Source organism: Calonectris borealis, chromosome 1, assembly GCF_964195595.1.
Source record: "Calonectris borealis chromosome 1, bCalBor7.hap1.2, whole genome shotgun sequence".
Lineage (NCBI taxonomy): Eukaryota > Metazoa > Chordata > Aves > Procellariiformes > Procellariidae > Calonectris > Calonectris borealis.
In genome coordinates this window covers 160,921,087-160,946,481 of record NC_134312.1, presented here as the reverse complement: position 1 = coordinate 160,946,481, position 25,395 = coordinate 160,921,087, and the positions used below count along the sequence as shown (strand labels likewise).

At 37.5% G+C, this 25,395-nt stretch overlaps 1 protein-coding gene across 6 annotated transcripts in view; it reads right to left on the bottom strand.

Moving 5' to 3' along the window:
- DOCK9 (dedicator of cytokinesis 9) overlaps positions 1-25,395 on the bottom strand; it is a 137,604-nt gene that overhangs the window by 109,485 nt on the left and 2,724 nt on the right. For 2 of the 6 annotated variants that reach the window (XM_075138098.1, XM_075138109.1), the window contains exon 1: positions 9,845-10,885. The exons of the other annotated variants lie outside the window; for them this stretch is intronic. In XM_075138098.1, coding sequence (XP_074994199.1) covers positions 9,845-10,006 — 162 coding nt within the window. In that variant the 5' untranslated portion in view covers positions 10,007-10,885. Of the gene's footprint in view, positions 1-9,844; positions 10,886-25,395 lie in introns of those variants that run through there. 6 annotated transcript variants of the gene reach the window in all.

The following is a 25,395-nucleotide window of genomic DNA, read 5'->3' as shown; positions in this document are numbered from 1 at the left end:
TCAGCTCACTGCAATCGTGAAATTGAGTCTGACCAAGAGTTTGCCCACCTCATCCACAATGTAAGAACATTTCTAATGAGTGGACTGAAAGAAATAATAAAATTAACTATTAGTCAAGACAATAAAGATTTACTATGCTTCTGTCTTTTTCTCTAGGAAAAAGAAGTTCAATGCATTTATTTTTTAAGCAGTGTCTCTACTATACAGACACCAAACTCTAGCAAATCTAGAAAATAACACACTATAAAGCTTCTTGAAGAGTTAAGAAGGAAACTAGCAGTTTAGTCAAATTTATAAAACAGATCTTCCTGTGTAAATCAAGGTAGACAATAGTTCAAGAACATTTAGTTATACTTTACTTTTATTTTGCACCAGCTCCTTTTGTTTTCAGAAAACGGAAGTACAGAACAGCTTAGACTAAATTATACCATTACTTGAGGATGCAGCTGCCAAACAGGAATTTGCTTCATTGAGATGGGCTGTAATTATACTTAACTGCAACCAGAAATGCACCACCTTATTATGCACAAGGCATTTGCAAACACTCACACTAATAAAGACTTAAAAATATTATACACTTTAAATAGTATTTCTCCTGGTTAATTTAACAAAGGATTCTACTTTTAAACTGCAACACTGTTTTGTCCTGGGTCAGCTACTTCTCTTGAATGCATCTGGATTACTTTAATTCAGTATAAATGTGATTTTCTTTCCTCATCATTCTCCCTGTTCTTCTCAAAACATAATGAAGGACAAAAAGAAAGCCAACAAGCGAACATTTTTATAACATCAGTTTAAAGATACAGAAGTTATTCTTTCCTACTGAATGGTTAATGTAATTTCTAGCTTGCATTTCATTAACACATATATACCATTAGAGGAGTTTCTTTTATTTAACAACAACAAAAGTGTGAAGCAGCACCTCCAGAGCTATACCCTGCATGAAATAGACCTAAATTGATGTGCATTTCCAATAATTATTTTCTGCTGAGGACTTAGTGATTATCTCAATAATTTAATTCACAAAAAATACTTAGAGAAAAAACAAAACAAAAAAAAAAACACACCAAAGCAAACACAAAAACATGAGATACTGCTTACCCAGGCACCACATAGTCAAAAAACGTAAGTTACTTTAATAAAGAGGTATACTAAAAAATTTTACCAATAACACATTATGATTCAAAGAGTGAAAGATTAAAAACAGGACTTTAAGACATGCGGAAAATTTATCAACTTGTTACATGACCTGTAGTTTTAAACCATTTAACTGCAATTAAAAAAAAAAAAAAGAAAGAAAAAAAAAAAGAAATTTGTTCTATCAGGCAGTTACCGGAATAAGGATCAACAAAGAATCCAGGAAAAAAACTCACGTACAAAAAGAATGCCACTGTACAAAAGTTATTTGACTGCATTTCCAACATGGCTCCCAAAATTGCAGGAAATTACTAGCTAAATAGAGACCTACCTGCAAAATAACTCAGATTATTATGGAAACAACGCATTTCATCTTTTTACAAACACAATGGCTTGAAGGACTTCTCATGGTACTTTTAACAACAGTACTTTCCATATTACTTCCAACAGCCAAATAGTTGACTCTTTTCTTGCATCATATACCCTTAAGGAATTACCAATGTAATTACAAAATTGCATAGGTAAAAAAGTTCCTATTCCCAGCATACCTCAGTGATTCATCCAGCGAATTTGCTGCCCAAAAGATAAGTTCCCCACATATACCCTCTTACTCCTTCAAATCACTTTTCACTCCAAGAGCTTGCTTTCCTAATGCACAATACCACATAATGAAGGGTAAGTGATAGCGAGGGAACAGGCAGCACATGAGAATTTCTTCTGAACTTCGATGGAAGAAAGGATGATTACCCAGCCTCACTGTAGGAACAGGCTAAAACCCAAGTAGTTTGGTTTAATGGCACTTCTTTTGCTCCATTTCTTTTGCATCAGGATCACTAAACCCTGTTGAGTGGCCAATATCAGCATTCACTAAATACACCAGCTCTAACTACAGCCATCAAACTTGTCTCTGTAAGCTGTTCTAGGGAAAAGAACTGTTGCTCAACCTGTAGCAACTGGGGGGAGGAGGGGAGGAAGGAGTAATCCTGCTGTAGGTTTGCATGTCCTGTACATGTGAAAACAAAAGGATTTGACAACATCATTTACTAAAACCCTACATCTGTTCTCTACTCCTTTGTGGCTCTTTAAATTCCCTGGCAACTCACAGCATTTCTTAACAAATAACTTTCAAAAACAAGAAGGATGGACGACTGGAAGGGTTTTGATGCTTTGTTTTGTTGAGGGTTTTGGGGTTTTTTTGGTTGGTTGGTTTTTGGTTTGGGTTGCGTTTTTAAGGCAGTAGCTCATATGAAAATATGGACCCACTTCAGCAGAATGACAAGCACCATTAAAAGCCAATACTTATTGCTCTCATCTGTATTAGTAAGAGATATTCTAGCACTGCCCTCCCACATTTGGCAACCTGCCTTGCAGCTGTATTAAAGGCATAACATTTCACATGTCAGTGGAAGATTCACTGTTGCAGCTATACGTATCTTAATACTGCCGAGTTTCGTAAGTGACCAACAGATACACGCTTGCCCTGGAAGAATATATTCACAGGTTCAAGAGAAAGGCTCAGCCAGCTGATAGCAGATGGAATACAGCATGCAATTCACCTGGCGATTCCCTGCCATACACATTACATTGAGATGAAATACAAAAGGTCACAAGACTCATTCCTCCTATGGCAAATACTGCAGACATGTAACTTGCAGTCCCACCATAGGGAGTACATTCTTTAGCAAGAAAATCGTCCAAAAAAAGAAAAAAAAGGAAAAGAAAAAAGATGAAAGCATAAGTCACAGATATGAGTGTGCTACATATTATGCAACTTTTCATGTTGTCAACATTACAACTACAATACTCCCCATTTCACTGACTTGCCTTGGTAAAGCAAGAATTAAGCGCATTCTGGAACAGGTAGAATCTCAGTCCCGCTCTGGAGAGGCACCTCTTTATATTAAAATGAATCATACAAATCTCAAATTTTGGATTACAGTTAAAATTACTCTCAAAACCATTATTTTTAGGGAGAGAGTCAAGTAGCCTGGACGGGACAAAGATGCCAAGATACCACATAGAAGAGGCCTCTATCATAAGTAGGTTGCATTGATGAACAAAGATAACACCAATGTACAGGTCTGTATTACTACTCCAGAAGCTGGAATAAAAAACTGATCTGCCTGTTTTAGTGGCAGCATAAAGTTAAAGGATTCTCCCAGTCAGTGCCTCTATTGGGTCCATAATGGTTTTGTACAATGCATTTTTTTAAAGCTCTTCATTTCATGGAATACGAATTTGGCTAAAGTTGTTAACACCAACATGGGATATCTCATTGATATCCCTCAGCTGGACATTACTATCTGTCAGATAAGATACAATATCTTACTTTGGACACTCTTACCCCGTGACAAATACAAACTAAAATAAGTTTAAAATCACAGCAGAGCTAGGCAAAATATAGATTAACTTAAGTCTTGTCCATGTCACACTTTTGCATACTGTTGTCTATGAAGCATCAACTTAAGGTGCACTTGCTTGACTCACTGGTGACTGATTCATTTCATACCATCTTAGTGGATATTTTTCTGTTTTCAGGGAAAACCCGACTTCCTCATGGTTCCGGGGAAAGAAAAAAGAAGAAAAAAAAAAAATCAGTAGAATTTAGTCAGGATAGGAGACTTCAAGATTAAAACCGTACTTCTGCTAAAGGATTTAACTGTTGTTCTGACATACCTCCTTATACATAGGACATGTACAAGCAGACTAACTGTGAGAACAGTATTAGACTAAAGATGCCTTTTTTCCTACCTGGACAGTACCTTACAATTATCAGAAACTAAGAGGACAGCACAGACACCAAAACAAAGACAAAAAGCGAGTCAAAGCCCCAAGTCTGAAGATATCTCAAACTGAAGTGGTTCTGTGCCAAGCAAGCCTGAGGTAGGGGTTTTCCCACTGTGTAACACCAATCTTACAAGACTTTTTCCAGGAGCGATTTGCTCCTTGAGGAGATTGTTAATTCACCTCTGTCCTTGGGCTGAAGTAAGAGGGCATCTTGGTTTGCCTCTAAACTGAAATACAAACTTGTCTCGGACTTCACAATGTAGAGTTCTAGGAAACAAGAACATTGCAAGAATTAGCAGTTGGCTCCCAGCTTTACTTTAATTGCATTGAATTTCATGCCAGAATAGGACACCTGCATCTGTAGATGATTCAAATTAGCATTTCAGGCTGTTTCTAAAGCAGGTGGAAGGAAGTATTAATCAGGAAGAAAGAGCAGAGAAGTCATCTCCTTTCTGTGTGTTCATTATGTCTGGACTCTAGACTTGAAAGCACCACCCACACAGCTTCTCTACCATGTAAGTCTTCTTCCCATAACTCAAGATCATATAAGGCTTTAAAGTTGCTTGTTTGGTGGTTTGTTTTTTGTTGTTGGGGTTTTTTTTCTTTTGTTTTGTTTTTTAACTCCAGACATCTTGCTTGCTTTCAAAGCAGGATATCCAGCTCCCCCAAGAGCCCCTGCTGCTACATTCAAAGGGAACATGTTTTCTACCTGGATGCAACCTAATGCCATATTCTTTGGCCTGGATATCTTTCTGTGCTAGTCCAACCTATCTTGTCATGGATGAATAATGGCTTATGCATATTGGCTTGACCAACTATCCTCAGATTTCATCCTCAGTCTTAAATAATTTTTCCAGAAGATACAATGTTTAATCTTATGTTTTGCATGCCAGCGCACTGAGTGTCTGCCAACCTATCTCTGATGAGCCTCTCACTTGCATCTTTCAAAGAAATTTATTTGCTGCAGGAACTACGTTTGGTGAACTTGTGCTGCAATTTCCTCTGCCAAGAGGGCAAAGGGATACCAGAGGTGGACATTCAAGCATTCTTCCCAAAGGAGTCTAATGAAAGGTCAAAACAAAAAAATTCCACAGAAACCATCAGGAAATTTAGCCAAAACTACAAGCCAGCACATAAGACACCAGGTTTTTATCCACCCAAAGCAAGAAGATGAAAGGAGATAAAAGAAGTGCTCTCATGCAAGTGACCCATGAAAAACTATGCAAGAGTTAGATGCTGTACTCAAACATGTCTGTTTCTTCCTTATTCAGAAGCCTAATGAGGTCTAATGCTCCAGTTGCTGATGAATAAAAGCCACTTGTTACAAGTTGAAGCAAGCTATGAGAGTGAAATAACAGACACTAAGACATACAAATTATCTGGACACCATTAGAGAATTGCTGCATAAGCTGTTTAAGCCCATTTAAAAAAAAAAAACAACCTTCCACTTACTCAGCAGAATGACTTCCTTAGAACTTTCTCCTTTATATATTTCTACTTTATTTCTACTAAACTTTTCTAGTTTAAATAAGTAAGTTGCTATTAATTTGTTAATTCAGACAGCAAGGACGGGCCTTAATATAGGCCTTTTAATAAATGAATGTTTTAAATTTTACTTTAAACACAACACATGTTAAATCAAGAAAACAGACTTTTTTGAAAATCATACACATATAATTTAAAATTATTGTGAAATCAAAATACTTGCAACTTGAATGTCTACTGTGGAGTTATTTCCAGAATGACATAGCTCATTGCTGTCATTAATCAATCTTCCCACATGCACAGACTCTGGTATATCTTAAAGATGTCACAGTTTATTAATAAACCAAATGACTCATGAGCAGCATAGAAAAAGCAGTCACACAAAAACCCAGTAACACCTAATGATGGCATTGGTGTCAAGTCAGCAGGTTACACAGACTAAGAAACTGCAGTTACTAAAATATAAGATTGGTGGTTCTGTTTCCAGCAAATACCTAAATCTCTCCTATTAAAAGCTGGACATACACCATTTCAAAATGCCCTGCATTTCTTCTTGGAAATTGTGTCAGCACAAATTAAGTAACAGTTATTCAAATTAAGGATATTTCCCACATCAGACTTAATAAAAGACTACTTAAAATTATTAGGCCACATCTTGCACATGCTACAGCTGCTAAACTACCTGAAGTAGCTTTACCAAACTACGAGGTTATAAAGTTTAATGAGAGAAACAGCAGTGTTGGATAGGCCGTAAGAAGCAAACTGAGCAAAAAAACATTTCAAGCATGGAAAAAAAGCATGTTGCTTTCTACAATTTTCAGACAAATATAAAGAAAGAATATGGTCCTTCAGCCCAGTCTGTCTCACTTTAGAAGTTTTTAGCTCCTTGTTAGCCTCTCAGCTAGCCTCTTCCTTCACTGAATATTTCAACGGGCTTATTAGCAAAACCCAAACTTTTAAAATCTCATTAGTTTTATTGTCACCACATCATTCTCATATGCTCATTTTCCATCTTCATCTATCATCTGAAACAGCTGTTTAGGCCCTGAACCATACAGTAACACTTTACTCTTAGATAGTCATTGGTTATACAATGATTACCAACAAAATGGAATTTGAATATAAAAATAAAGGCCATGAAAAAAAACCCTCCTAACCCTAAGATACTGCCACACAGCAGAAATAACATGTAACATCATACTGAGAATGGATTTTAAAAAAATCATAGGAAAATCAAACCAAACTAAGTAATGTAGTTCAAGCATACAAGCTAATACTTTGAAACTGTATCCTTTCAACTTACTACAAAACTTAGCAAATTAGAATGTTTTCTCAATATCTGCAGAAAATAAATATGCCCTAGGTGGACATTTGGGGAAAATATATTTTCATTAATTTTAATGCAGCTTTTAATAGTGTCTCAAATTAAATGTATAATCTTTTACTAAAATATTGACTTTTACCCATGTGGACCTAAAGACCCTAAGAGATCCTGTGTTCTAGCAAGATAAAGTGTATGTGATGGGCTAGAAATGTTCCTATCCCAAAGATAAGAAATAGCATTTTCATTGCAAGTTTGAATGACATCAGATGGATAGAAATAAACTGTACTCCCGAGAAGACATTCTCATCCAAGCTTCATTTTATCTTTGATTTCCTTCATGTGAAAAAGCAGACCTGCTTAAGATAAAACTTTGACTAGATTCAGTAAGACTTTAGATATAACCTCCTGACCTCTGGATTACAGGATACATAAGAAAAATATATGCTAAATCAACTACTTCTGCTTCCTTATTTCTTCACAGAACAGGAGATTTTTCCTTCAAGAACTGCTTCCCAAGAGCTTTCTGTTCACAGGAAATTTTCACAGATATTCAACACCGGCTTTGCAAGAGAATCAACGTGTTCTTAAATTAAAGGACACTCTGAAATTAACTGGTGTTCTTACAACAGCTCTATATCAGGAGATACTTGATCCAAAGTAGCTAAATAGACCAGATAGTTGGTACAGCCAAAAAGGCAGAGGTAAGAAATTGCAGCTCGAATATCTGTTACAGCACAGACAAACAAATAGGTGAAGCCATACACCCACGCTTCCATCTGTTGCAACAACCTCCAAAATAAAAGAAAACACAGGGAAGTGACACACTGCCGCTCTCTTTTGGTCTCGGCCATACAGCTTCTCTTCAAAGGAAGAGGATTCCTGTAGTCTTCACATCCCTGCACGGCTTCTCAGTGAGAAATGAGGTAATTTCTTCTCCTGAAGGCCACTTTCAGAGGAGGAAGAACTGGCCAAAAAAGCTTTTACAGCAAAGAGTACAAAAATTATGTCATTTAAGAGTTTCGTGTATATGTTTAGCTAAGTTTCATAAAATAACTTGTCACTGTTGCCAGGACTGCAGCATCTTTCCCCCTCTCCAGAGAATCCTGCTTTCCACCCTTCAGGGGTAAGTCAGTAGCAACTGCTCCCCAGCCTCAGACGTCTCAGAAAGCGATAGCCAGTGCCAGCTGTGACTATCAAGAGCATGGCCTTTTAATGAAGTCCCTTTTTTTTTCTTGTAAATTCTGACTTTTGTTCTTATGGACTACACTAGTTCAGTACAATGAGCAGGAAGTCATTCTGACCCCTCAATTCCACACACTCTTCCATACTAACCTTCAAATATTTATCCCGGAAGAAGCTTATTTTGATCCACTACTTCCAGTTAAACCAAGCTGACAAAGCCATACAGGAAAATCCAAAAAAACCAGTATCGTTATTTAAAGGCATCTAGAAATTTTGGAGTTAAAAAAAAAAAAAGCCTTAAGTGACAAATGTGGAACTTCAGTTGTAAATGGCAGACTAGGCATATTGTGTGCTTAATCTTGCCAGTTTGCAAACCAATTCTGTAGGGCTAAATTAAAAATAAATTATTGCTGGAACAATACCACAGGAAACAAAGAAGGAAAAAAAAATGTTATACAATACAAAAAATTTTCACTGCACCCTCCAAGTTACAATAATTCATATTACATTTAAAAAAAAAAAGTATTTCTTCATTCACTCATCTACACCAGTAAAGGTGTTAGGTCTTAAATTCAATGGAGTGCAAAAGTTATTGGAAGTATTCATTGTCCAGAATTTAACAAATGTCTGATAACCATCTGTACAAGGCTAACTTAAAAATGGCTAACAGTGTAAAAAGGCTTCTAAATCCTAGTGGAAGCCATTTTATTTCTAATATCAAACCATACTAAGAATTTATAAAATGCAACACTATCATGAAGGGTAATATCCATACTGTAAGTTATTTTAAGCATCTGAAGACAGTTCAGATTATTCTGTATTCTTTCCTGGAAGCTTATGTGTGTGTATCATGTATATAAACATACATATATGTGTATGTCTGCATATAAATACACACACATGCATATACATACAGATACATACTCACACACACACCTTTTTTTTTTCTTATATTTGAGTTCAGTAAGAAAGGATCTGAACAGCATAACGACAACAAAGCTTTGTGAAATTTCTAAAGGCTTTCCATAACTGCAATTGCACAGTGTGGGTACGCCAGCAGGCACGACAAGCTTGTCAAAATCTGTCCAGTTATTTCAGTGTACCACACCCCTCTTATTCCAACTATCTAGTCAGTGACAAAGCAATTAACAAGTAACTCCAAATTATTTGAAATAAATATTTAAATCCTTAACTAGCCCAATTCTGAAGCGAGCAGTGCACAGTAGCTATTGCAATTCCACCCCCTCAAGCCTAAATGCAATACATCTGATGCACAAATGCATCATTAACCTGGGGGGTACAAAGACGACAGTCTCACTTTAGAGCCTGTTTTCTTCGCATCAGGCAACACCTAAAAAAGCCTTTGAGAGCAAAGCCAGTTCAGAAAAGAGTTATTACTCCCTTTAATCATTTTTTTCTTCTAGAATGCTCCTGTATCCCTTTCAGTAAGTTAAACAGAAATAGAATAGTTTCAGAGAAAAAAAAAGAAAAAAATGTACTCGACTCCATCTGAAAAAAACACACCTTAAATCCTGGGTTACTGTTTTCCCAACAAAGCATTCCTTAGTTTTTCCAAATAACGTAATCATCTGTTGTTCTTCAATTGAAGTGCCAAATACATTCCAAGAGTATGTTTAGAAAGATCTAACAGCAGACGATCTTCTATAACAGTCCTGTTATGGATTGCAAATTCTTCAGAGCTATCAATACAAATCTAAATGATAAAGTGAATATGAGTCCTAAGCTTTAACATTACAGTTGCATGCACACGTATATTATATGTCACATACATGCACTAACATCCTACACTATCAGGACAAGATATATTCATGTCTGTATATAGCAGATGTTAAATAAACATGGTATCCTGGTTTTAGTTTAGCTTTCAATTAGCAGATAAAATTATTAATGAAACAAGTTTGTATTTACCAGGGATGAATGAATCAATATTCCTGAATCTTCATTTGGCAAGCTGAATGCTGTGTATTCAAGGGCATTGTTTTCCCCTTGCTGTTTGCAAATATAACCACAGTTTCTCTCAAAAACTGTACGAATGCCTTTAAACAGAACCACACTTGTAGTGCAACCCATTCCAAATCTGTTGAATTTTGCATTTCTAGCAGCCCTGATTGCATTTGCAGAATGTCTTCTTCCTTTGCTCGACTCGAATAATTTTCCTGTGCTTCACAGAAATATTTCTTTGTACAATCTTCATTACGTCCAACATTTAGTACGTTCCTCAACTAGAAACCATCAGCTACTGAAATGTAATCCTATTTGCTTAAGCCAAATGCTGCCAAAAATCCAGCCGCAGAAGACAAAAAAATCAGAGGGTGGTGAAAAGCAAAGGATATTTGAACTGTAGAAGATAGGAGGCTTTTGGCACGTGCTATACTCCGCAACAGAGATGAAAAGATATTCCAGAGGGTCAGGGAAAGAGCTCCTATATTTCAGAGATCCTTAGAACGTAATCAAAGATGAAAGGAAACTGCAAAGATACTGCTGCAGTTTCTGCTGCCAGCCACAAAGAATCCTCATCTGCTGCAAGAAAGCACTCTCCCAGAATGCTTAGCACAGAGTTCGTACTGGCAAACATTTCTTTGCTTGACCTATATGTGCTTTTTAGTGTTTAAAACAAAAAACTCCAAAACAAAAAAACTCAAAATGGGGGGAAAATTCTTAAATCACTGCTGCTATGGAAGAAAAACAGCGTGTCACATAAACCTACTTCAATCAAATCTATATGTTATCAGCATGCTATTATCAGTTCAGGCAAACCACGAGGGAGCTGAAGGCTGTCTTTACTGTTTCCTTTCTCCCTCACATGCGAAGTGATCAGTCAATTCCCACCTGCCAGAAACTGACTTTGTCTAGCCCTTGATTGCAAATAGCCAATAAAAAGTGCAAATAGTCATAAAAAAAGGAAAAAAAGAACACAGCTGACTCAGTATCTATTTCAGATCAACTTCCACATCTAAAACAAAAATACAGCATGAAATTTAAAATATATAAATTTGTTGGTTTTATAGTGAATCACACCTGTATTGATTGCATTTATCACTACAGGATTCTACTCCACATACAGTACTGGCATCTGTCATGCAAGTATGTAAACACCTTTAATTGACACTGAGAAGAAGTGTTAAATTTGTAAACTACTTTTAAAGGCAAGGAATTTGTAAAAAATAACTGTCCCAATCCACACCATAACAATATCAATCATTCTGCCAGAGATTGCTGATTAGTTTTATATTTCTGCTAAACTGAAAGCACTGAGATGTATTTACTTACTTATTCACCAAATTGTAAAACTGGATGAAAGAGTGAACTTACAAACTCAAATTGTTGCAATGGAGTTTAAAAAAGTAAATTAAAAGGACTTAAGTGAAGCATGAAAGGAGGGAATAAGCAGATTAATGATGTCAGCTACAGATTTGCCCCATGCAAATTAACTTATCTCAAGGAAATACTTGCATGCTATAATGAGACAATTAGAAGACATTTTTAAGATTTATTAGCATTTTTCCCTAACATCTGGCTAGTTAATACATCTCAGTATGCTTCTCATTACATTTCTAACCTAAATACACCATAACAACATGCAGACACATTGATTTAAAAAAAAAAAAAAAGAAAGAAAAAATCAATATTTGACAGTGATCCAAGTAGTTCCTGCCAGTCCCATATTCTCAAAGGCAGCAGTTAGCACATTCCACATATTGTAAGAAATACAAATTGTGTTAAGGCAGTTCTGTTAACAAGGAATAGCTTTTTGTGGGGGGAGGATAAAGAAGGTAATGGTGAAGAATTTGGCATAAATTCTACTCTGAAGAGCAAAGATAATTCATACATAACCATGAACCTTGCACAGCGATGGGTCTGTACCTTCTTCTGTCTCTCTACCTACCCTACCCTCTTTGAAAACAAGAAGCAGGATCATGAGGGAAATGCTTTGCTCCATTCACTAAGGTTGGATAAAGACATCCTTGCAAACACGTGAGGGAAAATAGTCATGGGAATTACCACGGAAGGCACCCCCAAAAAATACATTCAAGTGAACTGTTTCTAGTGCAGAAGTCCACTTCATTCCCATCTGGAATTTAGGATTACAGAGACCTAACAAAGTTCAGGTTCCGAAGGTGATATCAGAAGTTAAGAGATCATTTAAAAAAGCACTGTTTAGAGAGTTGTTCGGTGAAATTTTAGAGACTTCATAATTGAAAATGTTTCTAGCAAAAAGTAGAAAAAGTAGCTCGCGCCTTAAGAAAGTGTGAGAAAAGTAAGTCAGTTTACAACAAATTATCATGCACTAGACAGTTCCTTCAAATGCCTAGAAAATGACCTCACTTCTAAAGCACTAGGTAGGATGTGGAGAAACAGGAAGACAAAAAATTTCATTCCGAAAGACAAACAAATGACAGAATTGTAGACTAATTCAGGTTGGAAGTGACCCTGGGAGGTGTTCTAATTCAAAACCAATTAAGAGCAAATTTAATTCCAACTATTGAATAAATTTAGCATCATGTTTCTACACTATTTTAGAAAAGGCAACTGAAACTGACTTGGATCAACACAGTGGTAACAACAATGACATAAAAAGCATTCCAAACACAGCTTGAAAGGGAGATAAATGTGGGGACATGAGGGGTGGGAAGAAACCACACAGAGGAGGAGCTTGACCAGATGCTTAAATGTTAATATTACGAGAAATCTGAATAGTATGCAACGTAAAGCATTGTCTGCCAACAAGCATACTTTTTCCCTAACACCTTAACTTGGTGCAAAGTGGAAGTTTCCAGCTTCACTAAGGAGATTCCTGCAATTGTAATGAGCAACCACACTGCACAAGCAGTGAACATCCAGACAGAAATGTGACACAATGTAATATTATCCATTACAGTATTACATCTCAAAATGAAACAGGAGGCTGGAAAAATTCTTGCAAAGGTCTGACAGAACTTTCTCTACCAGTTGAAGAGAGCTAAAGGACAGCCTATCACAGGTAGAAGTCTTAATCTGATGGTAAAAAACAGAACAAAAAAAAAATCAACATATAAACAAGCCAGACTGTACATCATATGAGCAGCAAGCTAGACATTGCAAACTGCCTTTAGCTAAGCCTGTGTTACGAAAAGGTCTTTTTCCATAAGGAAGAGTAGAAGGGAGGAAAGGAAGGTTGTAAAGAGGAGACATCACTAATGTCTGTCTTCTATTGGTTTGTGAAAAAGGGTCTGCACCAGAAAGCATGCAGACTTATGAAGAGCTATTTGAGTTAGTGTGTGTTGCAAATACTACATCCCCAAGCCAAACCGCCTGTTTACATGGGGAGCAACAAGCTCCTCCTTAATGTATACTATATTGAATCTGTACTGACTGCACAGATTCCCGAAGACAAAAAGATTAATTAGTTGTGTTAGTTCCAAGTTGTTCACAATCATATCATTTTGAGATGTGTTCTCTTGGACATGTAATAAAGAAGAAGCTCTAGTTCCCCTCCAAAAAATTGGTCAGGAATGGTTTAACAGTACAGTTAGACAATTGCTTTAAGGGTCTAACCACCAGTCCTCCTCTGATTACAGTAAATGCCTAATAATCACTTTTCGCTTGGGAACTGAAGGACTTCAAATCAACATGTTAAGCAACCCTTTGACAACCAAATGAGTTCCAGCAAGCATAATAACATAGGTACAAAGTAAACATGCATGCTAGACATCAGACAGTTCTAACCAATGTTTACAAGTTTCAGTTTGACATTGGTTAACACTTACAAAGGTAGAAGTCTTTAGGGAATTATTACCTGGGTTGATTTAAAATCTTCAGGGGATCCTATAGAATTCTTATTACAAAATGAGAATTTATTAGACAGAAATTGAACAGTTGGGAGAGTACAGATCAAACTAGGGAGACCTTCCAATCAAATGTGTTTCTAAAAACAACATGGACATTTTGCCTTCAGACATGCCATCACTATAGCAAAGCATTTCATAAAGACACAGGCCCATATCTGCAAGAGAACGTAATTCAGGCAGGATTCAAGCATCTGGGTCCTAGCATAAGAGCCACAAAAATATGCTTAATCTCTTAAAACGTTACAAGTAGGTACTTACATTTTTACCTACAAAGTTGTCCTTGGTATTTAACATGCCCAAACTGATGCCATCTTGACAGGAGTGAATATCTGGTTCCTTAGAGATCTTAACACATCTTGACTGAATTCAGCTTTTCACAAAACATGACAGTATCTGTAGGTGGAGCACTACCTTCCATCTGGCAGCAGCCTGTATATCAGCTCAGAATGCTAGAGATGTGGGCCTAAAGCCTCCTCAGCCCAAAGAGATTAAAACCAACATCACTTACCACTCTTTGGAGTGCCTTAACAACCAGATGATAGCACATCACAGCCAACGTACTCACTTCTGCCTGACAAAGCTATACTGCAGCAAAGAACTGAAGATCCAATAGCCTTGCAAGAGGGAAAAGAAGTGTACATACCACAGTTCATACTTACTAGGAATGTTCCTAGAGGAGAGGAAGGAGGAAATTCAGGTGCCAGTTCCTGTTGCAAGGACTGTTTCTGAAATGACTGCTTCATGCACATTTCATAGAAGAGCTTTGTCAGGCAATTCTCTTCAAGAACTCATGTTTCTTCAGAAAGAAGGAACTGTGCTAAAAGCTGCTTTGTGGCCACCACAGTGAGTGATTTGTCAAAAGCACCTGATTTGTCAAAACTAGTGCAGAGTGTCTGCTTGGATATGGATTATTCTTAGTAACCCGCATATCCGCTATCCAAAATGGCAAGAAGGAGGATATGGGGAACTACAGGCTAGTCAGATTCACTCCAGTCTCTGGGAAAATTATGAGGCAAACCTTCCTGGAAGCCATTTCTAGACATATAAAGAATAAGAGAGTAATTCCAAGTAGACAACATGGATTTACTCAGCACAAATTACACCTAACCAGTTTGCCTTCTGTGATGAGATGGGCTGGCTCTGTGGCCACAGAGATAGCAGTGGACATTGAATAACGTTAGTAAAACAAGGCTTCTGACACAGTCCCCCATGACATCCTTGTAGCCAAATTAGGCAGATGTGGTCTGAATGAGTGGATGATAAGGATGACGTCCTGGTGGACAGCAAGTTGAACACGCTGAGCAGGCTTCTCAGTACAAGAAAGATATTGAAATACTGGACTGAGTCCAGTGGAGAGCCATCATGATGGTTTAGGGGCTGCATCATATGATGTATGAGAAAAATCTAAGAGACCTTGGATAGTTCAGCCTTAAGTGAAGGCTAATAGGAGATCTTATTGCTGTCTGCAACTGCCTAATGGGAAGGTAGAGAGAGGATAGAGCCAGACTCTTCTTGAAAGTACAGTCAGAGGACAAGAGGCAACAGACACAGAATATTCCATTTGCATAAAATGATTTTTTTTTTCTTAACCGTGAGGGTCGTCAACTATTGATGTTAAAGTATTTCTATCTTCATGGATATTAAAACCAGATTGGTTTTAATTAATCTCTGAGCAACCTGCTCTAACCAGACCTGCTTTGAGCAAGGGATTGCACTAGGCGACTTCCAGAGATTTTCCTTTCAACCTGTAAGTTTCCATGATTCTGTGGCATTACACTACCACAGAGACACAGAAAAAGAAAAAATCCAAGAGAATTCCGTCCTTCAGAAGAAAGCCAGTGTGATTACTCCAGGAGGTAGTCTTGAGAATAGCATGCTTGGATTCCCATGTAATTTTGACTGAGAACCTGCACACTCAGCAAGGCCTTAAGAAGAGATTTACATCAAACAGAAACAAAAAACAACTGTGACATTAGAAATATTAAGTATACCACCAGGCTGAAGACCAGAGGCATATCATTTTTGAGATGTCCCTAATGTCAAAGATCATATCAAAAGTCAAAAATAATGCTTATGAAAATTGGAGCAAGATTTAGTTCTGTCTTATCTAGTCAAGGAAGCTGTCATAGCTGGCTAATATCACAAGTTTCTTTTAATCAACGAACAAGGGAATGTTTGTGTCTATTATGCCTTTTATACATTTAGAGAAGTGGGAAGGAAGCATAAACGATACAACCCAAGAAATGCTATTTCAAATCTTGCATACATGATATTATATATGTGCTGATGGAGAGATGTACACAAATTTAAAACCCTGCTAGTTACAAAATGCTAAGTATCTTAGCGAATAGTTTTAGATCACATAGTTGAGAACTGCAGAAAGGTCAGTCTTCTCACAAGTTCATTCTCACATGAATAACAACACATTTTCATCCACAGATGAACAGTGGAAACTGCCAGTAAAGCATGTGCCTTAAGTTCAAACTTAACTCAAGTATACCTTGAGGATACATACCAAGAATAACCCAAAGAACATTAGGAAGTTGTCCCAGTCAATCTAAACTGAACAAATTAACATTTATTGTTAAGCGTGAGACACAAAACACCTAGCCCTTTTAACTATTTATATTTCAAGCCATAACATAGGATTTCTGGTATTAAAATATGCTCACTGGACTCCATCTAGTGGTCACATAACCTTCAGCGTTCTGAAGTTGAAGCGATTATTCTGGGCTCTTAAATAACTAGTAAGATAACCACAACAGAAATTTATTATTATTAGAGAGTTACAGAACAAGTCACTAATCATAGGATATTATTTTCAGAAACACTAATAAAACCGTGCCAGAATAAATAATGGTCCACAGGGCAGCAGACTGGGCGGGGAGGGGGGGGAAATATTAGAACTCAGTTTTTGAACGACCTTACTCTGTTCAGCAAAGAGTAGCAGTTCAGGGCTCATACATCCTTTTATACTTTTAATCCCACTATGGAGGTTATTCAGATTCAGGTCTTTCTCCTTCCCTTTGTTCCTAGTTCAGTCAGGAAAAAGTTCCAACTTCCCCTCCAGCAGACCATTAGCTGCCAAAATCTTATGCTGGAAGTATTATCCCTTGAACTTTACCAGCAAGACTGTTTACAGCAGGATTATTTTTTTTCCTATTAGAAACCTCATATTTCGTGTGAGGAAAAACTTACTGGATCATGCTGTATGCTCAGGCTGGGAAGAAATTAACATATAACATTATTGGTCCATTTAGGGCCATATACAATACCAGGAAAATAACTCCAAGGTAATAACAAGCCTGGCAAGCAAGAATCCCAAGACAATTTCTGAAGGAAACTAGAATAGCATGCTTCAAATAATTATGACGTATGTCATCTCTTCATTAACCTGAATGCTCTTTTTAAACTCACTGACGTTTGAGGTCCAACGTGAATTTAAAATCCCTCTTGGACTAGCAAACAGCAAGAGTGAAGCCTCCTTGAACATTCTTAAAGGCAAACATACTACTATGATTTTCAGCTAAACCACCAACTAAATCAGATGACATTACGCTACACAGGTATTAGTGCCACTGCAAGTGGGTGCAAATATGCCTGGCAGAAAAAGGTCTGAAATACCACTTGTCATCATCGCTGTACTGGGCCAAGTGAGGAACAGGCTAGATAAGGTGACTTTCAGTCTTATTTTCACAAAGCTTCGGTTCTATATTATTCTGTTGCCTGGCTGTAGTCACTTACAACCGTGCCTACAAACAAGCCTACAAAGGCATCAAGTGACATGCAAGCAGATTCTCTGCCAGTATCAGCGCCCTGGTGAACAACAGTACTTCTTCTGAAATCAAAGGATATAAAGATCATTATGCAACATTAAAGGCCAAAGAGCATGAAATAGCATTGGCAATGCCATCAAACTGGAAAATGGATGACTACCTTTCCATCACCTTAAAACCAAAGCCTCTTTTCTATATGTTAATATCCACAATGCTAGCTAGTATTTCCATTTGACTTTTGATTTCTTATCAAACCTGTTAAAATGAGACCAAGAGCTGTCTTTCTAGCCTTTGCCTCTCCCACTGAAAACACCCAGCTCTTTCCATGGAGCTTCTATTTTTCTTATTCTGTATATTTCAGTACTCCCTTCAGCATGTGAAGGGCAGCTGTGCCTTGGGTAACCAGTGAGGTAGGAAGCTCATATCTCTTAATGTCAAAACACAAGCATCCAAAGGCAGTAGAGGCTCTGGACTTGCAAGCTGAAACCAAATCAAATGTCTACAAACTCATGTACATTGAATTCCAGGCTCTTGAAATCAAATACATCGCAATTTTTGTGTTATCGTAAGTGAAATATATTACATCCTGCACTGATGTAACCAGATATTCAAATGTTTTCTCTACTTAAAATTATGCAAGCATTATCCATTCTGAGTATAATGTGTGGTCACTCTTTGTTGAAGGATTAATTTTATAGCAGTGAAAAAATAAACCCCCATCTTATCTCCGAATTCACGAAATAACTCCTTCCCTCCCACAGAGTACCTGGTAGTACTAAAAGCAGTTTAGTCTGTGCCTCAAATTTCCAAACCTAGATCAGTATCTGTCAACATGCTATCTCTTTTTAAGTCAATAGCTACACCTGAGTACCAAAAAGCACCCAGAAGCAGCAGCTGAGGATTATTTATTTACACTGATGGATCTATATTACAGGCTTCCCTGTATTCTAGCAGCTCTGAATCAGCATTAGCCCTTCTCAGCTTTGTTGTGACTAAACATAAATCTTTACTTTTTTTTTTATATATATAGTTTTCTGGGGGGTTGGAGTTGTTTTTCTTGTTTTATTTGGGTTTGGGGGAGGGTTGTGTTTTAAAGCATATTTTAGTTGCTTAGTTAATTTTATGTGAGGTCACTTGATATTCCAACTGCATGAATAACTATGTTTCTTAGTAGAAGAAACTTCAAAAGGGACTATTTGATTTCAACTTGTAGGGACTGTAACATTGTTCATGCACAAACTCATTCATCACTGAAAATTTCAAACAAGTTTAGAGTGAGGTATCATTTTGAAAAGTGAACGGCTGTGTTGATTTAGTGCCCCATATTTTTTAATTTCTAGTATTCTCTCCTAGAATCATCACTAGAATAAACTTTTCAAGCATACTACAAAAGCAGTTAGAGGAAAAAAAGCCAGTCTAAACCATGTTGCCTTGATTTGCTCAGAATTATAAAGTTGACATTTCTTCCAGAACTACCAGCATACCGGCATTGACAATATTGTATATAGCAAGGTCTACTTTACATTTAACCTTTGTACAGAAATCCTGTGAATTTTTCAAACAACGTTCAGCCTCAACTGACTTATTTCTTCCTCCTCATTGCCTCAAGATAGAAAAATGATCCAGAACTTTCATGTTCTTTTCTGACACAACAATTCCAGGGGCGGAATAACAAATTTCCTTCTTAAACTAGCTGACATCCTTTCCTTCAGCTGGTGAGTACAAAGAATTTCTTTCTGCTGGTCCTTTAATGGGAATGGGCCTTTTTATTCAGAGAGGGCCCCAAAACAAAGCTTTGCCTGAGCCCAGAGGCTTCAAACTAAAATTCCCGATAAGGCCTCAATTTACATTGACACCAACAAGTACTACCTGCTTGCTTCCTCAGCACGCAGAGCTAAGATTACTTTGTTCCTAAAAAGCAAACTAACACCTTACAGAACAAGAACACAAAAGAGTGTGGTTCTGGGCTCCCCAGCACAAGAGAGCCATGGACATACTGGAGAGAGTCGAGCAATGGGCACAAATATGATGAAGGGACTGGAGCATCCCGCCTATGAGGAAAGGCCAAGAGAGCTGGGGCTGTTCAGCCTGGAGAAGAGAAGGCTCGGGGGGATCTCATCAATGTATATAAATACCTGAAGGGAGGGCGCAAAGAGGACGCAGCCAGGCTCTGCTCAGTGGTGCCCAGTGACAGGACCAGAGGCAATGGGCACAAACGGAAACGCAGGAGGTGCCCTCTGAACATCAGGAAACACTTTGTCACTGTGAGGGTGACTAAGCACTGGCACAGGTTGCCCAGGGAGGTTGTGGAGCCTCCATCTTTGGCAATATTCAAAAGCCATCTGGACACAGCCCAGGGCAACCAGCTCTAGGTGGCCCTGCTTGAGCAGAGGGTTGGACCAAATGACCTCAAGAGGTCCCTTCCAGCCTCAGCCAGCCCGTGATCGTGCGAGAGCGCCACAGCACCCCTTCGCACCACATGCCTTGGACAGATCTTTCCTGCTGTTTTTTTTTTTTTTATTCTGGATGGTCACCAGCACCCCCAAGGCAACACCACTACCTTAAATAGAGCGCTACTCACAGAATGGAGTGGACAGTTTCACCAGTCTGAGATGCCAGATCCAGACAAGGTTTTCAGCAAAGGCTCCTGATTTCTTCTTTTTCATTCTTCCCTCATTTGAACTGTCTGAGTCTCCAAACCAGGCAGCGATCTCTGGACACAGCAGGAGAATGCAGAAGACAGTATCTGGATTCCCCATTCCTCCTCTCATATCCGATTCACTGGGCATAGATGAGGAGGTGACAAACTGTTCTAACAGATACAGTAATTCATCCTTATGCCAACAAAGAATCCCATTCCCCACCCCTACAGTCAGATTAAGATTTTTATTTTCTTAATGTTTCTGCAGCAAAGCTGCCATTTCTCTCAACCAGTCACAATGGGAGTGCAGTAGAAGGCAACCTCAGCTACAGATGTTGAATTTCTCTTAGCAAACCTTTGTGCTCCACAACAGCTTTCTTCACAAAACCCCCTTCAGAGCTTCTGCTCGACTTTCTGAAGACCTTTAGATGTCTAGTAAACTTTTTTCCAAAGCAGAGTCCATTGCACCAATGAAATTCTGCCCCTTGCTTCCTACAAGGAATCTTGTCCATAACATTAACCAGGCTGGTTTTTAAGGCCTCTAAGACTGTTAATGTATTGGGTTTTTAATATTACAGGAAGTCTCTATTTTGAGATAATATATGCTCACTTTCATTCTCACAAAAAGAACTTTAAGGACTCTTACAGAAAAATAAAAGAAAAAAAAATCCCATAGCTTTCTCATGATGCGATACCGACCACTATTTCATAGATTATTAAATTTAAGACCCTAAGTACATCAGGGCCTCTGGACTAAGACGGAATGTAAGCCTCCCTTCATAAACCTATCTATCCTCTAAATTAAGGTCCAGAATAAGCTACATGGTAAGAATTATTGGAGTATCTTCTCATCTTTAGATATAAGTTATTTCAAAAATATTTAAATGAGAAAGTCATTATGTAATACATGGACTACTTGTGCAACTTTATGCCTTTTCTGCCTTGCATAATCAATGCTTTTCATGGACACAGACAAGCTAAGGGGGGCGAGGGAGAATGAATTTGTCCTTACCCTCTTCCAAATGAAGGAGTTTTGCCTTCAGTATCTAAGTCAAGTGAAGTACTTGAGATCAACCTCAAAATCAAAAATAAACACTAGCTAAGGAATTAAGTTTTATGTACATTTTTAATATATAGTATTTTAAAATCACGGCACTAGGTAAGTTCTTCAACCGCCATCAGAAATTTCAGGTCTAAATGAGAGCTTCCTGGACACCAGCACTGAAGATGGTACACCTTTTCTTTATCTCCATAAAGAGCCACTGGCACCAAATCACCTCTAACAGTTACAGAAATTTTTAAATAAAAGCAATATAGGCAACACATTTCTCAGAAGGACACAATCAAGGTTCTTGCTATCTGGAAAACTGAACTCCCCTTATTTGCTTCAATGGCTTACCAATAATTTTTCCTTACTATTTTCACAACAAACACGCATGAGTTTGGCAGAGTCTTAAAACTACTTCAAAAATACAAATATCTGGTTGAACTACCAAATTCACAAATTGATGAGCTTGCATATACATGCATATATCTGATGGTTATCTAATCTCAGGTACACACTACTCGCATACAAGTGACCACTCAGTCCAATAACTACATATGCTTAAAAGTAACTTGAACATCTACACTATGCAATAGAAAAAACAGCTGATATTAAAGGTCTGGTTTTCAAATTGAGTAATTACAGACCCTTTTGAAACATAGAAGCACAATGCAGAGTAATCGTATGACTTTACGTGGGATATGCAGTTTTAAGTTTATTGCACAAGACCTTCCCTGTGGGGAAAAAAAAAATAATTATGGAGTTGTGAAATTCCCAAGTTTAAATTCAGGTGTAATGAGTGCTACTTCCATTGAGATACAAATATCTGATCCTGACTGAGTATTAAAGGGCATGAGTAGGAGGAAGAGAAGAAAAAGAAGGTACGCTGTGGTGTTCTGTGCTTCAAGAGAGCTGCTGCCACCATAGACTGAAAACCCAATCCAGCATCACCCTACATCTGACATTTGCTGTATTAGAAACAACTATTTTTAAAGCATTTACTCCTCTATTTTAAACATAATTATCCTTATCTAGTGGGATAGAAAAAGTTCCAGAAAAAAATAAAGAAATAAGGTGCAGCTAACAAGAATGATCTAATGTTGTTGAATGGTTAAATGTATTTTTGTTCACACAGAAATTCAGGTGTCCTGTATTTTTCCCCTCACATTTCCTTTCTGAACAAGAAGCTTACTGACATTTAAAATTCAAATAAGTTTAATGATATTTATTAATAGAAACTTTAGTACTATAGCCTCTTAATCTTCACAACCACAGAAATGTCTATCATACACAGTAAGTTTTCTTAGCAGTATCAGACTTGCCAGAAATAACAGTTTTCTTACTAATGTTTTGTATCCAATCAAAAAAGTTTTTACATACACTTTGCTGAAATAAAATTAGCACCTTTATCAAAAAGATCTTATTCTCTGCCAATTTTTATTTCCTTTAGGAAAGGTAAGCTGTACATACCATAAACTAAAATAACTTCTTCAGGGTTGAGTATCAGGTTTTTCCCCCCAAAGAGAAAGTTCAACAGTTCAGAGACTGATTGAACAAGCAATACTGTTCGCATTGAGTTCCTCCAAGATGAGATGTGTTAGGATAACGTCCATTGTCAGCAACAATTTTTCCTTTAAAATCTCATCTCCCTGCTTTCACTCAGCCATTTACAACAATATGCTTCTTCCAAATTCCTTGCATATACAATTTCACATTCCTTAACAGAAAGCTCAAGCCTTATCCATGTTCCCAGCTTTTCTGTACCCATCAGCTCTAAAAGATCCCTGTCTTCACTCATCCCTTCAGCATTACATATCACTTTTTAATTCCTACTTTCCTAAAGCAAGCCATCAACTATCCCTTTCAACATAAACACTGCAACTGAAATCTCGCAGTTAATGAGGTTCCAAACACTCCATTCATCGTATACAGGGAAGCCGCTTTGCAGAAAAGTGCACAGGCCCTTTGTGCACAGGGCATACGAGAGGATACACCAATCAGAAAGGAAAACACCAAACCAAAATGAATACTATGTAATCCTCCCAGTAACTGTATTCTTGGGAAACACTATGTTAAAAACATTGTAATAATGTAGCATAGAGTGCACCTATCCATCTTTTTCATGGAGTTGAGATTCACCGAAAGCAGAGGTCGGGATTGGAAAGACAAAGTTGACATGGTGTTAAAATCAAGAATAAATCTTCTTTAAAAAAAAAAGAAAGAATATCAGTGAGTTTGAGGTCAAAGACTTATTAGGAGATCCAAGCATTGTCTTTATGATATACTGATTTTCCTCCACATCTGAAAAGCTGACCTTCTGCAAGAGTTTTAGAACTCAAGAGCTCTACCAGGTACCTGAAGTTAACATATAAAGCCCAAGACTATATTAAGACATGATGATTTCAGCCTTTAAATACTCAAACCTATTTTATACACCCAAATCAAAAAGGAAAACTGCACAGAACAATCTGGGAATCACTCAGATTTCACCCTGTTTTCCCATATCTCCAGTTTCTTCTGTACAATGTTAATTTTGACATAGGGGAAACAACTGTTGCTGCATTATTTGATATATTTAAACATTTTCATTATCTGCATATTTGATAAGGGCATTTTACTGAGAGCTAGGCAAAAGCAGACCAAATCTGGTATGCCAAATCTGGTATGCCAATTCTCTTAATTGTTTGTTATCCTTAAGTGTCAGCATAATTTAATACAGGGTAGAACACATTGTTTTGTCACTGAGATAATTTCTCGTTAACATATCATTGAACAAGACACCACATATCCCTCCAGCAGTGCTGCTGATCTGTATACAACATGCTTTGGGTAACTCATCACCACTTAAAGAGACCGCTTCCAATTACGCGTAATACTGAAATTGCATTGAAAACTGCTCTTGGTAAGATTGCTTGTTTAAGAGACAGACTTGTCATCCCCATAGTCTTCCTCCCCAGTCATAAAGGTATTCGGGTGGCCAGAGGCATCACATTAAGTCATGTGGCTAGCCTGAAGTCAAAACAACATCAACAATGCTCAAGAACATATTCAGCAAGAATGCTACTGTCAAGCAGAAAAGAGCAAAAACTGAACCCAAATAATCAAGATAATATATTATGTGCATTATATCACAGTGAAAAGCTGATTGCCAAATAAGTTTTCAGTTCAGCCAACCAAACTGTACTTGTTGGTTCAGCAAACTAAACCTAACAGAAAGAATATATGAGATGTCAAATGTTGACAAGATCGCTTGCTTCATTCTGTGATGAAAACTAGTTTGGCTAACCATATCTGCTTAATGTTTTTTTACTACTCAGCCAAGCCATTTAATCTATCAGCTCACTGAAAATCTCTGACTTTTAGTTCCAATCGAGAACAATCTGAAAATTTAAGATATACCATGCTATCCTACTGACATGCTTCAGTCCTCTTTCATCAGCATGATCCTAAGAACATTTATAAAGCAGAAAAGACAAGCATATTTTAGAAATGTGATCTAATAAAACCTCATTTAAAGATGGGAAAGGCTCTTTCTTTTTTTTCTTTTAAGTCTTGCAATACATTGTTCATGGTAAAAATGGATGGAACTGTCAAACAGTAGCCACAATAACAAGTTAGAGAATCTACACAACCTCAGAGGTATTAGCAATTCACTTTTATCTGCTACTGCAAATAACGACTGGATGATTTGCATCACTGCTCAGTACATCAGTACATTTTGCTGCAGAGATGTACAGTCAGAAGCAATATTTGGTTGTACATATCTGGACAGATCACCCACCAAGAACTGCTAGTTTGAATTCATTCTTTCCTATCTCCAGGTTCTACGCTGCAAGCTAGCCAATGGAAAACAGCTTCAGTATTTTTTCAGTTTAAGAAAACTTCAGTATTTTTTCATGAGCAAGTGATGACAGTAAGATCACAGTAGTTACCAATGCTGAAACATGTTTTAAGCAAGACATTTTGTCGACAACCCAGTTCAAAAAATCCTGGGGGGGGGTGCTCTATCAAAGAGCATTGAGAGGCAGCTTAGGAAAGAAAGTGGGTCTTCTTTTCTTTAAAGCCACACAGCTGAATAGAGTATTCCACAACTACTATAATACCTATGTTCACCAGGTCAGCCTAAGAGATTTTTCAACTAATAAAGCCCAGAAACTCCAACAGTTAAG